We start from the raw sequence: 18,178 nt of genomic DNA, 5'->3' as shown, positions 1-18,178 counted from the left end.
CAGTTCCAGCTTAACTTGGTTGTTGCTGCGAACAAAATGAAAAATACATATCGTGCTTTGCAAATTGCAAAACTTAATTTCAAAATAAATTATTAAACGAAAATTGAATTAACAGAATAAATCGGAAAAAATCAATATCCTCTCTTTCAATCGAACATTCAATATACGCCAAAGTGAAAAATTATACTACATATCAATAACATAAAAAATTTTTGTATAAATAATAAACTGCATTGAAATGGGAATGAAACTTAAAAATCTTCTTCATTTGGCGCTTGATAGTCACTTGGAATTTGCTGAGGTGATAACAAAAAAAGTTGAAGTGGCAAAACAGAATTTCCTTCATAGTCTTCTTGTAGGACTTTTTGGTTAAGTTTTTTCACAACTGATAAATAGTGCTTTTCAAGTGATTGTAAATATTCATGCGTATTTTTATTCCCAATTAAAGGACTTATAAAATCTTGAGGTGAAATAGTTGAGGAGGAAGAATTACCGAGCAAAGATCCACTCTGTGCGGAAGGCTCGTTATCATTCGCTTCAACTGGCATTTGACCAGCAGAATTTTGATGACGAAGAAGAGATGGTGAACCGGACAACGCAGGTGAATGTTGATTTGAAGCATTTAATCTTCGAAAGGAATCGGAATCATTAGAAGCGCTTTGCGAAATACTTCTTGAAGTGATAGAAGAGGAAAGTCCTGATTGAAATGTTTGCAGCAAGCTATCTCCATTCAATTCATCTCCATTTAATGTCGGAAAGTAGATAGTAACGTCATCTGCATTCAACATGTGTTTTTTTCTTTTCCGAATTCGAACTTTAAGGTAGCAAGCAATACATAATATGAGGCTAGCAAAAACAACAACAAGAAATGCCACAATAGTGCAGATAAAATCGCAGTCTGTAGAAGGCTGCGAAATGCTGTGTATGTGAAGCTGTAATTCAACAGAAATTGGATCGTGCACAATTATTCCTTTGGACGCTGAGACTTCAACAAGCGCGAATGAAATGTTTCTTTTTAACGGAATTGGAGGTATTGCGCTCTCATTTATAGCAACAAAAGCGTTTGTTTCATTTATAAACTCAGAAAAAGTAATATCCTCAAACTTGTCCATTTTGCTTGAATCAACCCAAAATCTAAGAGATAGGTTACATGGAATTAGTAATTCACCCTCAACTTGGAAGTTATATGAATAAGAATAACTGCTGTTGTTGTATTTTATGTTGTTGATTTTAGGGTTAAACAATACATTATCAATTGTGCTGATATCTCCGGTGAATTTACAACCTTCGTCTCTGATCCAGAAATTCGGTAGTGAATTTCCTTCATTGAGAAGAAAGTCTTTTTTCAATTCAATGGAACTTGATTCTTCATTTAATTTATTTGGTAAGATTTTCAATTTATTTTCATCTTTTGTGTCAAGATATCCAAATCTCTCCAAATTCCTTTTATCATTTGAAGTGGAGCTGGATTTGGTAGAATTAAAATGAAGTGGAGAGGAAGGCAATGATAAATGTTCGTTTGAAGATAATAATCGAAAATTCGATAATTCGATACTGGTTGGGTCTGTAGATGACACATTTGTTGTAGATGAATTTAAGAAGAAACTATTTGGAGCAAAGACTCTTGAAGAAGTGCTCAAGAAGTTCCAAGAAATCTGACCATTGTTTCTGCAAATTATGTTGTGAGAAATTGAAGGATAATTCAAAGAATACGGAGCATTATTTATGAAAGAACAATTGATAATTGTCACTGTTGCAGAGTCGACAATCAAGGCTCCTTCAATTGCACCCTTTACAGAAACTTGCTCAAGAGCAGCTGTGCATTGCCTAATAGATATTATTCCTGATCCCCATTTGCACGATTGAAATCGATCAAATGCTGAAAAAGACGTCGCATTCTCTTGATTTTGCAAAAATTGATTTGAAGGAGATGCTTCAAATGAAAAATCGCAATCGATTTTCACATCGAATATGTTGACATCAATGAATATTATAGAGAGCAACATTGGCTGATGGAATGCATTTCTGTAAAATGATATTTCCATATGCATTAACTGAAGTGGATTTATGCCATGCGTAAACTGGAACAGATGGATGTCGTCATTATCAATTTTTAATTGTTGTATTAATATATCTTTCAAAGTTAATCCTCCATTGTAATTCTGTTGTTCCATTATGTTGATCAGAACAGAAGTGCGAACAATACAGTTCAAGAGTACAATATTTGATATTGACATTGACTTTACTGAAAACAAGGCAGAGACTAATTCTGAACAAATGATTCCTGATCTCATAAAAACCGAATCAATTTGGCAGGCAGCTTTTGTCGATGAGGCAGATGATAGCTTAATCCCAATGCCTGTAAGATTTCCATAAATCGTAATGTTTGAAACATTAACCTTTATGAAATTGTCATAGCAAATGAAAGCTTTTTCTGATATGCAATTCTTGAAAACAATATTTGAAAGATCATAATTAGAAGCAAATTGATTATCATAACTTCCTTCTCCTTTTATTATTTCGCTACTTGAATTAGTATTTTGGAATGTACAATTAGTGAGCTTTGAATCATAAACATTGAAAAAACAAAAAGCATTCTTATTGAAAGTTGAGTTTGAAACATGGCAGTTCAGAAGAGTTGCACTCACATTTGAATCAAAGCCCATGTTCAAGAATTTTTTTGCATTTAAGATTTGCGGTGAATGCGTCTGAGAAACGAATAAGTCTTCAAATACCAAGTCTCCAAAATATTTCACTTCAATAAGCGCAGAACTTGAGTTCACATTTGACAAATTTAAATTTGTAATTGCAAAAGTGATCTTTGAGTTTAAATTTCCTTCAAAGTTGATAAGATTTTTGATTGACGCATCTCTCAATGATATTGTATCCAGTACAAAATCGTTCACTTGTGAAACGTCATTAAAAATTTTTTCGTTAAAACATTTTTCAATACTCAAATTTTTAATGTTTGAATCCTTAGCATTATTTAAAATGATCATTGACTGTGCCCGTTGATTTCGAATATAAAAATTGTTCAGACAAAACGACGGACTATTAACATTCATTATTGTGCAATCGATGCATTGCTCCTCTGTTGAATCTCCAGCACGTATAATTTCTATTTTGTTAAATATGCACATATCAGTATTTGTAATAAGGAAAAGGCTTTGACAAAATGATAGAGAGCAATTAATAACCCATTTAACGTGTGACATTTTGAAACTTCGGCAGCTAATATCTAATGCGCAATCGTCTTGAGAAGTCAATGTCACAATCACCTCTGTATTGGTGACTTGTTTTTTGTTTTTTGTCAAGTCGCATAAATGATAAGTTTCTAATTTTGCAGAGTTTTTCAATTCATTAGAGAATCCTGTTAAGAAAAAAGAGCAATCTTGAACCATAATTGTATTAATCAGATCGAAAGCTGCTTGAATAGTCTCGCATGGGCGGCTTATAGAACCACAAAAAAAAGAAGATACTTTGGATTTTGTCTCTTCAATATAAATTTCAGATGGAATGTGAGACCATTCTTTAACTTCAGATTTTTCATCACCAACAATCTCACACAACTTTTGATCTGAAGAAAAGCACGTACAACTATTTTTATCAAAAGGAATTGGTAAATTGCCACTAGGAAATATAAATGGAAAATGCAAGCAACCAGCATTTGATAGATTATCATCATCACCATCTTTCTTAACTACACTATTCTGATAGAAATAGAGGAAAGAAAAAGGCTTTTCTTCATTCTTTCGTTCATTGCAACCACATGTGTGTGAATTAATAAAATTATCTTTTGAACTTGTATATTGAATAAATATTCCCCCTCCAATTTGATCTGCTTTGCATTCCTGAAAAATTCCTTCTGATATGATTGGAAATGCATCAACCGAGATGAAAAGTGCTCCTCCTCCAAAATATGTATCAAAATTGTTTTCACATGTGGAGCAACAATTCATAAAAAAGCAATTTATTAATTTTGTAGTTTTGTCAGTGTTCGTTTCTGAGGCAAATCCTTTCAGATGCTTCATATAACAACCTCCGCCATATCCAGCAGAGCAGCTTAAGAAGATGCCATTATTCACGTTGCATTGACTTGCGTTTGAGCAAAGTATTGCTCCTCCTTTGCTATCATCGTTAGTTAGAGCTTTACATTCATTGAAAGTGCAATTCTGAATTCTTAAGTTAACTGATCCCAAAACAGCAATTGCACCTCCTCCTGTATCGATTCCTTCCCCTTCAGTAATACATTGATGAAAATCGCTTTGTTTCATCGTTATAGTGAGAATTTCGTTTGCAAAATTTGATTGCTTTGCTAATATTGCTCCTCCAATGGTCGATTTGCATCCAATGAATGAATCAAAATCAAAAGAAGATGTTTTTGAAACAATTATTTGGTTTCTATAAATGTTGTGATCATTAACGAATGAACAATTAATTGTGGAAAGAGAATCAACAAGTATTGAATCATTTATGCAATAATGTTGAAGAAAAGTGGATTCAAAATAACTTGATTTCAAACTGATGAAATCTATCTCAGTGAAGTGAAAAGGGTAAAAACAAGCCCCATCATCAATATTACATAATCTTTGAAAATCAAATTGAAAAGATGCGTGTAAAAAATATGAGCAATTGAAATAACTCGTTTGACTTACTGAAAAATCATTCACTTTAAATAAATTTAAAGTTGAAATCATAAACATCGAACACTTTTTATTCTCAAAAATCTCCAAATGCTCGAAAAAATTATGTTTAGTTAGCAGAGATTTTGAAGGGCAAATACATGCTGCATTTTGAAAGATTGATGAATTTCTTATATATAGGCTACCCTTCTCGGAAATGATCCAATTTGGTTCGTTAACGTTACAATAAAGTTCAGAAGAAATGATAGAAATTGATGAAGTATCACATAAATGGAAAAAAGGAGTATCGAAGAAAGATATGAAAGTATTTCCAAATAAAAAAACTGAGGAATTACTTAAATAAAAAAGACAATTCGATGAATTTGCAAAAATGGATGTCTGACGTTCGTACATATGACACTTTTCTTTTAAATCTTTTTTCACTAAATTGATATTGAATGTTGTGTTGCAATGAATATCGCAATGTCTTTTGTGGCACGAAGAAAACAAAAAATAATTCACTGGACAAAATATTGTCGCCAATGCTTCAATTTCATATATTAATAAAAATGCAAAGTTAATAGAACCAGGAAATCGCGTGGCTTTCATTTATTTGATATTTTCACCGAAACTAGAGCAGATAATATAAAATTTTCATATAATTTGAAAATAATAATGGTTTATGAAAGAGACAATTTAAAATCGAATGAGTATCAGTCATAAGATACACATAATAATTCAAATCGATAGATGCAATATTCACTCTTTTATGTTTATTAACAAAGATATTTATTAAGATTGGAATGTTCTAAATATTTATTTTTTAAAAGCGAATCTGCTTATCGATTGAAGTGAGATAATTATGAAATGATGTATAATGATAGAAAGAAAGCAATGTATTCGTTGGAAAATAGTTTTGAAAGCTTACACCATTATAAGATAACTCAAAAAAAAAAATGCAACGAAATGATTTTAATGAATGTTTTATGCAAAAGTCCGAAGATTATCTTTTTTCCAAAAAATGCAGAAAGAAACAGAAGATAATTCTTTTTTGAAATTATAAGGAGGGATGTGAAAGAAACAAAGAAAAAGAAAAAACTGATGATATGTGGATTTCAAAAGACAAAAATGTTCATTGATAGTTTTTCAATATTTCCTGTCAAATATGTTGCACAAAAAATATTATTTGTCTTATTCAAGCACAGGAAGAATGTATGCTAATAAAGAAATAAATAAATAAATAAAGCGCGTGGAAAGAAAAAATGATTTTCTTTAATAATTTATAATCTCGAACAATAATAAGACAGGTGAACAAAAAATTTTCCTCCAAATGGGGAAAATAACAATGGCAAACTTCTATTATTGTTTGCAGCATTCGTTGGTTTGCTCTGTAATTAATAACTTTGGACAGAACAATTTGCCACACATTGGAATATCAATGTAATCAGCTGAAGGGGGCAATCAATTCTTTAAATGGAAATACAAAAATATCATTTCAACAATAATCACCGAATAATGACTTTTCAATGAAAATTGAATAAAATTCATTTTTTTTTTAATTTTTGAAACAGTTTTCAACGGAAATGCTTCACGCTATTGACCAAACCACTTCAATCTATTAGTTTGATTCCAAAAAAGAAAAATATGTCCGCTCAGAAAATAATTTTTGTGTGGACTGAAATAAAATAGTTAATGAGATTGATCAATCGAAAAAGTATTTTTGCAACTGCAAAGGCTAAGGCCTGTCTTTCATTATATTTGCCCAATGGTTGTCATCACTTCTGGAAATGGGTCGAAAAGCTGAAGCGACGCTGCGCTGGGGTTGATTTATGCTGCCATTAATCTTTGCAATGAAATTGAGATTTCACCGAGCACAGCCGAGACATGCAAAATGCGCTCGATGCAACGATGGCGCATGCGATTTTGTTTTCAGAGGAATGGAATTATTAACAGAGAAACATTCATGCGACGATGAATAAATTGACAATAACTGAAGATGTCTTTTATTGAGCCTGCTGAAGGAAACGGAAAGTGACCCAATGTCGAGGATGGGAGCCATTCTGCATTTGCTGCATTCAGGTAGCAGTGCCACACTTGCAGTTGTTGAACTCATCTTTTTTTTGGATTGCTTGAGAAAAAACGAAAAACCATTTGAAGAAAAAGGCGATGCAAGCATTGCTGCACGGACATGATCGTTTTTTCGTGCAACTGCCACATGCTATTTGTTTCGGAGAGGAAATGAGTGGTGGACGCTTTATTGCCAAATGACACTGCGTTTCACGGAATGGATGAAAAAGCAAACTGTTGGAGGCGCCCAGCGGCTGTGGTGTTTTTCTGGAGCAAAAAAAGGGACGGCAAGAATAAAGATGTTATAATTGATTTTGTGCTCCGCAATTGCGACCCAAACAAGCGATGAAGAAGCCACGATTCGAGTTGAAACATCATCATTTTTTTATTTTTTTGACCGACTTGTTGAATACACTGCTCGAATTGTTTGCTAACGGCTCGGGAGGAACATGCTTTGGGTCTGGGACACGAACGGGAGGATTCCGTCGTATATCTATTTTTGACCTTCGGATTTGGAGAGGCGTGAAAAGCAGCAAAGCAAGGGAGTTGCTCATGGGAAGGGGCATTTGCGAAGCTGGGAATGCTCGAGCCGACACGAGGCAGCAAGGTCGAAGGGATATTCGATTTTCTTTTTTTTGGTGCATTTCCAATCAATTGGTCATTTGTGAGTTTTGGCTCAAAAGGCTCAGATGGATGGAATCCATGAAATGGAGCATCATTCATTTCAATACACATCAGAAAACCTTTTATTTTCTCTTGAAAGTGCTTCATTCTATCTGAAGAAGCAAAGCCAACAGCGAAGCAGAAATAGAGGGAAAAAAAACATTTGCCAAACATCTTTGTTATTTTTGATTTGAGGAGGCATTTCGATTTTCATTCCTGAAAATTGGATCAAAAGCGTTTTCGTGAAGTGCTCAGCAAAACGGACTTGAGGCGAGTCATTTTTATTGATTTATTGGTGGCAGGTCGCAGAATTGCGATGACACGAAGGGGAAAAGCAAAGCTGGAGGTTTTGGAAGCCAGAAGGATTTTGTGTTTTTCATCAGTGTTTCATTCTATCGCTTGATGTGTGAGCGGCAATGCGAATCTTGCCCGATCTTTGTTTTGGAGAGAAAAGAAATGCATTTCTTTCTCTCTGTATATGTGCATGTGTCGTGACTTGATGGAAGAATTCAGGAATGGGCAGAAACGGCACATGGTCCATTCAAGATTTATCTGGAATCGCTTTTGTTCGTTTGCTTCAACTCTTTTTGAAGGCTGACTCTCTCTCACTCTTGCACAAAAAGCTTCGATATTGTCTTTGATTCAATATTGTCGAGATTAATTTTTTGGGGTTTTTTTCTGTGGAAGTGCAAAAGGACATGAGGGATGGAATGGCAGGAAAGAAGCAGCACTGGGAAATGAAGGGTTGCTTCAAGCCTATGAACAGGAAAAGGATGGATGGTGATGTGAAGACATTCAAATGGAACAGGGAAAAAAAAATAGGAAAGTCAAAAACAAAAGCCATTTGGCACAAAACATCAAAAAAAGAAAAGAAAAGAAATATAAGGAATGCTGCATTGCGATGTGCTTGAAGCAGACAGAAATACGAGAAAAATGGGCAGTTGAAGAGTCAGTCCCACTTTGATCGTGCCCTGCTGTCAGCAGCGATTTTCAAGTATTTCGCTTTCGCTGCAAGCAAGTTCACTCGAAGCACCTCTTCCAGACTGCTGGCTATCCACTGTGCGATCGATGGCATCTGAGGCTGTGAGGACCATCGCTCCCGGCGGAAAATGCAGGAAGAGCTCTCTTTTGAGGGTTGTGAGGGATGGGCGCTTCTGCGAAAGGCTGTTGAGGCAGTTTTCAACCACAGAGCAGAACGACGATTGCCCCGCGCTGCCCAGGACTGGCCTCTCCCCATTCACGATCTTCTGCCCTGCCACCTCTGCCTCATAATCACCAAACGGAATCTGGAGCGTCAGACACTCCCACAACATCATCCCGATCGAGAATGCCACCGACTCCTTGGTTGCACCCATCTTCTTGTTGATCAGCAGCTCTGGCGCCTTCCACCTCAAACACTCTTTTTTAAAGTCATCCTCATCCTCAAAGGCAGACGAGGGCAGGGAGTCATCATCTTCGTCGTCATCATCACTTGCAGAAGTCACAACAGTTGACGAGGAGATCGATGATGAATCTGAGTCATCATCTGATAAAAGGTCTGAATGCATCACAATGCAGATGACCATATGCTCCGAGAACAATACAATGTGAGGACTCAAACTGGATAATGATTGGAGAGGATTTTCCATTTCATCAAATGAATGAAGAGCTCCATTTGCCACCCAGAACAGGATCTGAGCAGCTGTCTGCTCCCTCTCCTGCAGAGTGCCAATCGTCATCTCCTTTGTCTTATTCCTTCCATGGAGCAACATGAACAGAGAATCCCTCAAGTCCACAATCAACTTTTCATGAGGTGAAGAGCAGGCCATTGCATCCACCAGATTCGACATTGATGATGTGGTTGGGCAAAGATCCTCTCCTCGAACAAAAGTCGAATCAGAATCAGTTGTTGAAGTGGATGAGATGGATGGAGAAGGAGTTCTCTTCCTTGTTTCCTCTTCTTCCTCTTCCTTCTCATCAACCTTCTCCAGTGCCCATTGAGGGATCTTATCTGAGTCCCTTCCAAGGATGTATTCAGTCGATCCACTCTCAGACAGAAGATGCTCTTCAGACTCCGAATGCTGCATCTGCTTCCCATACACCCTCTTCTTTATTTTTTCATCATTCCTCTTCTCTGCCTCCCTCTCTGCTCTTCTCCACTGCTCCTCAGGCGACATCTCCATCGTCACCATTTCAAACGCCTTCGGATCCTTCTTCACTGTGTCTTCCACAATTATCTCCAACTCTTCTGTTCTTCTCTTTTGTTTTCGCCATCGAACGGCCAAAACAACAGATACAATCAGAACAATGAATAATATAACAACCAATATAACAACAATTATCGGCCAGATCGATTTTCCTTCTTTTCCTCCTTCAACAATCCTTTCATCTCCCTTTGGATCAGTCTCGCTCCTGTTCTTCAGGATGAACGACTCAGTTGCCGAGGGAGAATGGCCATCCCCAAACAAGATGCACACCCTCACTTCTGCACTCGCCTCTGCTCCCCTCACCATCTCCAACCCAGTTGTGCCATGCACTTCCTCTTCACTCACAAACCCAGACTCACTTATCTCGTGAGTCTCCATCTGCTCCACATCCCCCACCGACGAAACAACCCGAAACGACAGGTTGCATGGCAGAAGAAGTGTGCCCCTGAACACAACATCCAGCACCCCTTCCTTCTCCTCTGTCTCCACCCTTCGCAGTGTGGGGATGAACAATGGCGATGCTCGCTCCTCAACAATCCCCATCAAACTGCATTCATCATTCAGAATCCAAAGGGAGGTGTTCTTCTCTTGCCCATCTCCTCCCTTCAAGCTCATGATATTCAGCTGAGCAGAATCCGAGCACAATATGTTTCTCCGAGCTGAGGGATATTTTCCAATCGATGGATTGTTGCTCACAAACTCTCCTTTCTCAATCACCACATTTCCTCCACTCACTGACAATCCCCCTTTCATGCTGTTTCTCATCGAAGTCACTTTCATCTCCACTTCACTCTTCTCAAATTCAACCATTGAGCCATTCCACTTGCATATCTCCTCTCTTCTTTCTCCTTCATCCTGCTCATTTCTTGATCTCTTTTCATTCTCTTTCTCTTCTCCATCAAACTCACAACAATCAACATTCACACTTTCACACTTGCACACACTCACCATCCATCCTCTCTCTTCTTTTCCCAAACACATCCTCATCGAGCAATTCATCAAATCCACTCTTTCTGCACATTCCACGATCTTCACAATGCTCCCTCTGTTCTGTCTGGTGATGTTGCTCATCGACATCTCCTTCGCCTCCATCTTTGCTTTATTCGCATCAACAATCCCTCCATCCTCGCTCTCGATATCGCTCATCCTCAGCTGATATATCGCAGCCTTGCTCCCTTCACAGACTGACAATATCTCTCGTGAAGTGGAAACACAGCTGACAACACATTTCTCCATCTCCAGCTCTCCCCCCTCCACTTCCACAATTGTGCTGTTCAAAAGCATCATCATTCCAACACTCTTCCACCAACACTCACTCACCCCCAATGTTCCATTCTTCACTTTCACAATGCATGAATGCTCTGATTCAAAGCTCAACCCAAACAAGAATTCACATTTCCCCACAGCACTTTCATTCACAAACACAACCACACTCCCTTCATCCCCCACAGCCTCCATCTTTCCATCAAGATGGATTATCGATCGAGTCTTCTTCAGACTCTTCACATTCATATCCCCAATCACACACACTCCCCCAATCACCCCTTCTCCATCAATCAGAAGCATATTTGCAATGCCTCTTTGAATGTGCTTCACAGCGCTGCCAATGCTCAGGCAAGGATTGTTCTGTGCCCCACATTGTCTGTCATCTCTTCCACTTGCAGAGACAAACACCTGCTGGCCGTAATAGAATGTGATCAGAGGGATCAGATCAACATCATCCCTCTCCTTGTCTGACCCACAGATGGAGTTGGAGGATTTCAGGGCATCCTGGCTGAGATCCAGCACAAACAATGTCTCATTGATCTGTTCGGCAATCGACTCGCATCTGATGAACACATCCTTCCCCACAAATGCCTCGTTGCCCCCAAACCTCACATTCTCCATCCTTATCCCAACAGGCCCGAATCCACTGGCTCCACCCTCATTCGGGTCAAGCGCATCAACCATCACCCCTCCTCCTCTCCCCTTCACCCCCGAGCACGAGCACATCCCCAACGAGCATCCAACAACCCTCACTTCTGATTCTCCTCTCTTCAAGCACACTTTCATCCCTCCTCCTTCCTCGCTCATTTCACTCCTGCAACTCGAAACCGAACACCCCTCCAACACACACTCCATTGCCCTCGCAAATGAATCCGCACTCAACACCCCTGCTCTGTTTTCTCCATTTGTGATGTTTGTGAACGAAGACCCATTCACTTTTATCACCACTTTTTCGTTGTTTGAATGCCTGTTTTCTCCCCTGTTTATCCCTCTTTTTGTTTTCATCCCATTCGTCTGCTCATCCTCAAACATCGATATCAGACTTCTCTCTTTCACCCCAACATTCGAGATATTCACATCCTCCACAGTCACCTCCCTTGTTGCTGTTGCGCTGAAAGCGATGAACCCTTTCAATTTGTCAACCGCATCCATCGAACATCCTTGAACAACAACTCTGCCTCCATTCACTTTCATCACACAAAATCCTGCATCTGCCATTCCATTCAATGAACCAAATGAGCAATCCACGACTGACAAACAGATGTTTGCTCCGGATGATTCGATCAATACCTCATGATGAATATTTGGATTTGGATTTGAGAATGATAGATTTGCTAGTGTGAGACTCGCACTTGATGATATTAATGGACTGCCATTTGCATCATTCTCATCTTCATCGCTGATAATCACTGCTGTACCTTTCTTTGTTCCTTCAATCACCATTTTTTGTGACTCTGAATCTTGTGAAGCCTGTGTGGATGAGGAATAAAATGATATGGAATGTCTCAGCAACCCAGAATCCACAATGCTGATGTGGGATTCACCTTCATCAAGTGGTTCATATCTCAGTGATATCAGGTGGTCAATCGATGAACATGGTGCTTCAGAAAAGCCACATCCACTGAAGTCTCCTCCTCCATCTTTCGAAACAAACCCATTCCCACTCCAATTAGACCACAAATACACAACCAATGGAATCACATATCCCTCTCCTGTTGTCTTCCTCTCCCATCCACACAGCTCATCCAATGATCCCAACTCTTCTTCCTTTATCTCCCATTTGAAGTGCTCCTTGTTCACAATCTTGCTCAGAACCCATCCTGAAACAAACATGTTCTTCCCTTTCCAGGCATCACATCCCTCAAATTTCATTCCTTCGAGCACAAATGATCCCATTTGATCAGGCAGTTCAGCGAATACCGCTCCTCCTAATCCTCCTTTTTTCTCTGAACTATCCTCTGATGGAACTTCACATTCAGACAAATTCACATTTTTCATTTCCAAACTCCCTTCACTTCCAACTGATATCATCATCCCTCCTCCTTTCATCTCACTTCCACCTGAGCAGATCGAGGACAAATTGCTTTCTTCAATATTCACACATCCACCTTCCTTCATCCCAACATTCAAACATCCCCCTCCTCCACTTCCACCTGCCACATTCACCTCCACTCCAATCACCCTGCTATTCAAAATCTCCAATTCAACTCCATTTGAAATAGCAACTGGAGATTTCCCACTCATTGTCAGTGTCACTCCCCCTTCCATCACAAATCCATCAACAATCAGTTCTCCCCCCTCAATGTTTATCGCATTATATCCGATCTTTCCATCAGTCAATGCCCCACTCTCAAATGAGATTGAACAGTTTGTCATGTTGATTGTTAATGTTGAATGAACGAATGCTTTTCTCCTTGAATTCAACTGATCTTTCACAACAAATGAAAGTCTGCTCATTGCCAGTGAACTCGAACATCCCACAAGCCAATCTTGTGTGGCTGATCCTTCATCACTCACATTCACCTGCTTCCTCTCCCCTTCCTCTGATGATGATGACACTATTCTGCCTGAAATACTCACACCAAATAAAGAAATTTTAATTTCATCCCTTATTGACGAAGATGAGACAACCTCAATTTCATTTGAACTTTCACTCAACCTTGAATTCGCACAATAATCAACTGTCTGACACCTGAATCCATCAAATCCACAATGGCTGTGGTCCATCCCATTTCTGCCACTCCCATCAACAATCACCTTTGTCCCCATTGAGCACAAATACACAAACAGCGGAATCACTCCACTTTCATCCCCATTTTCACTCCCACTCAGCTTCAGCACATCTGATGGAATGGCGCTTGTGTCAAAGAATGCAAATGATTGTGCATTCACTTTTGACTCCAAAAACACTCCACTCCCACAATGAACAAACACATCCTTCCCATATTCTGCCACATTCTCCCTCACTTTCGAAAACTCAACATTCTGCCCAATTGTCAATCCACATCCCCCACCCTCCATCAGCACAAACATCCCTCCTCCTCTCCCTCCTCTCCCTCCATTCCCTCCATTCCCTCCATTATTCTCTGCCTTATTCCCATCAATCACACTCGTTCCATTCACAACCACTTTCCCATTTCCCTTCAATTCAACATATATTCCTCCTCCCTTTCCACCACCACAACTGCACCCATTCACATTGCATCCATCAACTGCCAATGTTCCACTCGTTCCAACTGTTCCTTTCATCCATCCTCCATCTCCACTATTCTTCACAACTCCACTGATATTGCATCCTGAACAAATCACACTCGTCATTCCTTCACAAAATTCAATGGCTGAATGACCATTGAATGTCAGCCCTTCCTCCATCACAAATCGTTCCATTTTCAGACTCCCACTCTGTACATTCACAATGCTGTATCCAAAGGAAACACTCGATGTGCTCTCTGACAAATGAGCAACTGAACAGTCTGTGAGTGTGAGTGATGAGCTGGTCAAAGCAATGAGTGATGTTGCACTTGACAACAGAAATGGAATTTGGAAGGCAACGTTCTTTATGGAACTTTTGCTCTCAACAATTATCAAATGCGAAGATGTCATTTCACTCGGAACCTTCACATTCACTTCCGTCTTGTTTATCCCGCAATACACCTCCCACTCATATGATCCTGCCATAGAGACAACTTCTGCCAACTCAAATCCAGGATCCAACACAATGTTCTTCTTTGACGAGCTGAATCTGTTTTGTGCTGCCTTTGTGATCGTTTTGCATGGAAAATAGTCAAGCCCACAAACCCACGAGTCATATCCTCCGTATCCATCTTTTTTCTTCCCAACATGTGCTGCTCCAGAAATTGCATCAAAAAACACATTCAATGGGAATATTCCCATCTCTTCCTCATTCCGGTCATATCCCATCAGCTCATCGTAAATAGATCCATTGTGTTCAACATTCAGCTTTGTGGTTGTTATTGTTCCATTCACCAGCCTGCTCCCATTCACAAACACATCTTTCCCTCCCAACCCTGCATCACAATTCATAAAACTCACTGATGATATCTCAAAGTCGAATGAATTTTCTGCAAGCCACATCATCACTCCTCCTCCATTCCCACTGCAACAGCATTGAGAGAATGCAGTTGTTCCTCCACTAGATGATGCTGTTTGTCCCATTCGAAACTTGCTTGTTGCTGATTCCAGTTTTATTTTGAGACCACCACCACTGCCTCTCTCGCACTCACAATCTTCAAATGTTGTGTTCCACACCGCAAGCGTTTCCTCTTCAGCAACTGATTTTGCTACAACCACCCCGTCTCCACTCTCCAGCTTCACATTCTTCACCGTGATATTTGCCAATGAGCTCTCTTTTGATGTGGCGGTTGTCAACAGCAACGCAGAGGAAGAGGACGAAGAAGAAGATAAAACAGGTTCTGAGAACAATGATTGAGAAATATTTATTTCTTTGATTTCCACATCAACCATCGACAGCTGCGACAGCGATACCACAAACACTGATGATGATATCACGTATTCTCCAGTATTGCTCATGGTGATCAAAATATCCTCCAATGAGAGTGACCCACCCCCATCAGTCACCACAACCACACTCGGAGAAGGACTTGCATTTGAGTCACAATCAATCTTCAAGTTACTCATTCCAAGATGACCTGTCGAAACGCTAAACAGCGCTCCTGCTTCTGAAAGCGTTCCTGTTCCAATCAAACTCGCCTCTCTTCCTTTCCCAATTACTGAAATCTTCTTTGTTCCAATCTCAATTTTCGTTGCTTCACTTGTGTGATTTCCTTCCGCCAAAATAATATTCGAGGTTACATCAAAAATTGTATTTTGAACAGCAAATCCAATTGTCTTGCAAGGCTTTAACTTATTCACTCCACACCATTTGTTTGTATTATTTCCTGTTTCTCCCACAAATTTATCCATCACCCCATTCTTCAACCAGCCCTTTTTTTGTGATTCAAGATCAATCCAATTCCCATCTGAATAATAATAGTAACACACTCTCTTTTCGTCTGTATTAGTTGTGTAACATTCATAAAACGGATTCTCAAGATTCCGATACAGATAGAAATAATCTTCATAAAGCACATCATGACCATATGGAGCTGACTCGGTTCTGCATTTGTGGAAAAAAAGAAAAAAGAAATAATGGTCGTTGCTTGGAAATGATTGTTGCCATGGAGAAAAAAACAATCCACCACCTTGAGATCCAGCCGCACACAATGCAAACTGGACATTTCTCATTTTGAATTGTGCGAAGGATATATTTTTACAAAATATACCTCCACCAGCAATATCCTCAATTGTGCAAGATATAAATGAGCATTCAAACACGCATGCACTCTCTCCTTCACCTTTTTCTTCTTCAACACATCCAGGACCAGAGATACCCACAGTATGAAGCAATAGCCCACCTCCTTCACTTTGAGCTTTGCACTTGAGAAATTCGCATTCACTTATCTGAATACATGATATAATAACACCTGCATACATTCCTCCTCCATATTGATTTTGGGCAGTACAAACATTGAACGCATTATTTTCGATATGCACAGATTTGATTGTATGACACATAATTCCACCACCGCGGCTGTATGCAAAACAATTATAAAATAAACTGTGTGAAACAGAAAGCTCTCCGGAATTGATATTATTCATGCAAATTGCACCTCCACTTGACACTCTATCTGAAACAGAATTGCTTGTTCCTGTTGTCTTTGATCCGTTCCACTCACACCAAATGAATGTGTTCTGTCCATCATCTGTTTCGTTCTGCCTTCCTGGATATTTCTTTTTTTCTTTACTTCCTATGAACTCCACATTTCTTGTCCGACAACATCCAACAAATGAGGCGTTTGAAGCAGTTAAAGAAGTCAAAGGGTTGTTGATTGAGGGCATAATCCCTCCATCATCCACATCACAGACTGAATGAAAAGAACAAGAATTCATCGAGGTTGCTTTTCCACATTGGCAAGTTGAATGAGATTCTGTTTTTGCTGGAATTGTCGAGATATTGAAGAAATTCAAATTGGAAAGTGAAATGCTCTCAATAAATGCGGATGAGAGAAATGGAGGTCTTGAGACCATAAAGGATGAAAATCTTGAAAAGCACATTGAAATGCTTCCAAAAAACTCAAATTGGTTTTCTGATCGTTCTGAAGCAAAAAGAGGAGGAATTGAATGAAGATGTTGAATTGATGATGCAAGTGTTACATTCACCAAAACAGCACAACTCCCCGTCAATTTCAAAGGTGAGTTTTCTTCACCAATGGATAAAATGCATCCTCTCATTTCCACAAAACTCTTCTGTTTTGCTTCAATAACACAGTTGTTTGTTCTTTCCACGATTGTCACATCAGCCCACAGAACTGAAGAATTCATCATTTTCAGGCAACCTTCAATCCAACTTTCTTCAACATCGTTGTTTGAACTCCAATGTTTTTGTGCACTTTCAACGCATCTCAGTGGTTTTCTTCTTTTCTTGTTTTCCACGTCAAACTTAATTTCGTTTTTGCTATTTACAACATCAAAGTCTTCCTTTTGGATACTATAAGCTCGAAATCTTTTTTCTGTTGCATTTTTCTCATGCATATTTCTGCTTTGAATTTCATTTGAAATAAAACTGTCTTGGAATATCTCCTTTTCAAATTCCTCTGTTCCTTCTTTCCTGTCTTCTTCATAATCTGTGGAACACATATGTGTGCAGTGAAGATGAATGAAAAAGACCAGATAACATATTCCTGATGGCATTTTGATCTTTTTTAGCACAAGAATTACCAAATTATTCTTTTGTTAAGCCAATATTTTCTTCAATGGGTCTTTTTGATCATTTGGTTTTGATGTTTGCAATCCAATTTTTAATAAATGAAAGGATCAAATAACAACAAAGTGTTCACAAAACAATGAAAACGGCTTTTCACAATCTTTTTTCGTATTAATAATAAACTTCTTCAAATTTTGTAAATCATTTGTTGTTCGTAAATGTGGATGGTTTTTAACTTAATATCCATCAAACATTTTGAATTTTTAAAGCAGTTTTCATATTTGCAACAACATCTACAAAACGGGTAATTATCTATGAAATCACATATTTTTTGCCGTATTAAATATAAAAAGATGCCATGGAATTGGCTTGAAATTTTTCATTCGAACGGAAAATGTGTTGCAACAGTTATGATAGCCAAAGTTGAAATGAATTCGTTGTACAGTTATCTTTAAATCAGATTATCATGTTTCTGTAATAATCTTTGAAATGTTCAAAACAATAACTCAAACCGAATTATTTGTTAGAGAAAATGTGATTTCAAGAATTATCCCATAAGTGAATAATGATTTTGACTTGAATGAGCTTTC

At 38.6% G+C, this 18,178-nt stretch overlaps 1 protein-coding gene across 1 annotated transcript; it reads right to left on the bottom strand.

The window, feature by feature from the left end:
* Positions 1–7,989: 7,989 nt before the first annotated feature.
* MONOS_1437 (uncharacterized protein) lies at positions 7,990–16,723 on the bottom strand (the record flags this gene model as incomplete). The annotated part of the gene is made up of 2 exons (XM_067867167.1): positions 7,990–16,415; positions 16,563–16,723. The coding sequence occupies 2 exons, from the start codon at positions 16,721–16,723 to the stop codon at positions 8,330–8,332; spliced, it is 8,247 nt and encodes a 2,748-aa protein (XP_067733722.1). The 3' UTR covers positions 7,990–8,329.
* Positions 16,724–18,178: the final 1,455 nt, after the last annotated feature.

The sequence above is a fragment of the Monocercomonoides exilis genome, assembly GCF_001643675.1.
Source record: "Monocercomonoides exilis strain PA203 chromosome Unknown scaffold6-2077815, whole genome shotgun sequence".
Classification (NCBI taxonomy): domain Eukaryota; phylum Preaxostyla; order Oxymonadida; family Polymastigidae; genus Monocercomonoides; species Monocercomonoides exilis.
This window is presented reverse-complemented; position numbering and strand designations above follow the sequence as displayed.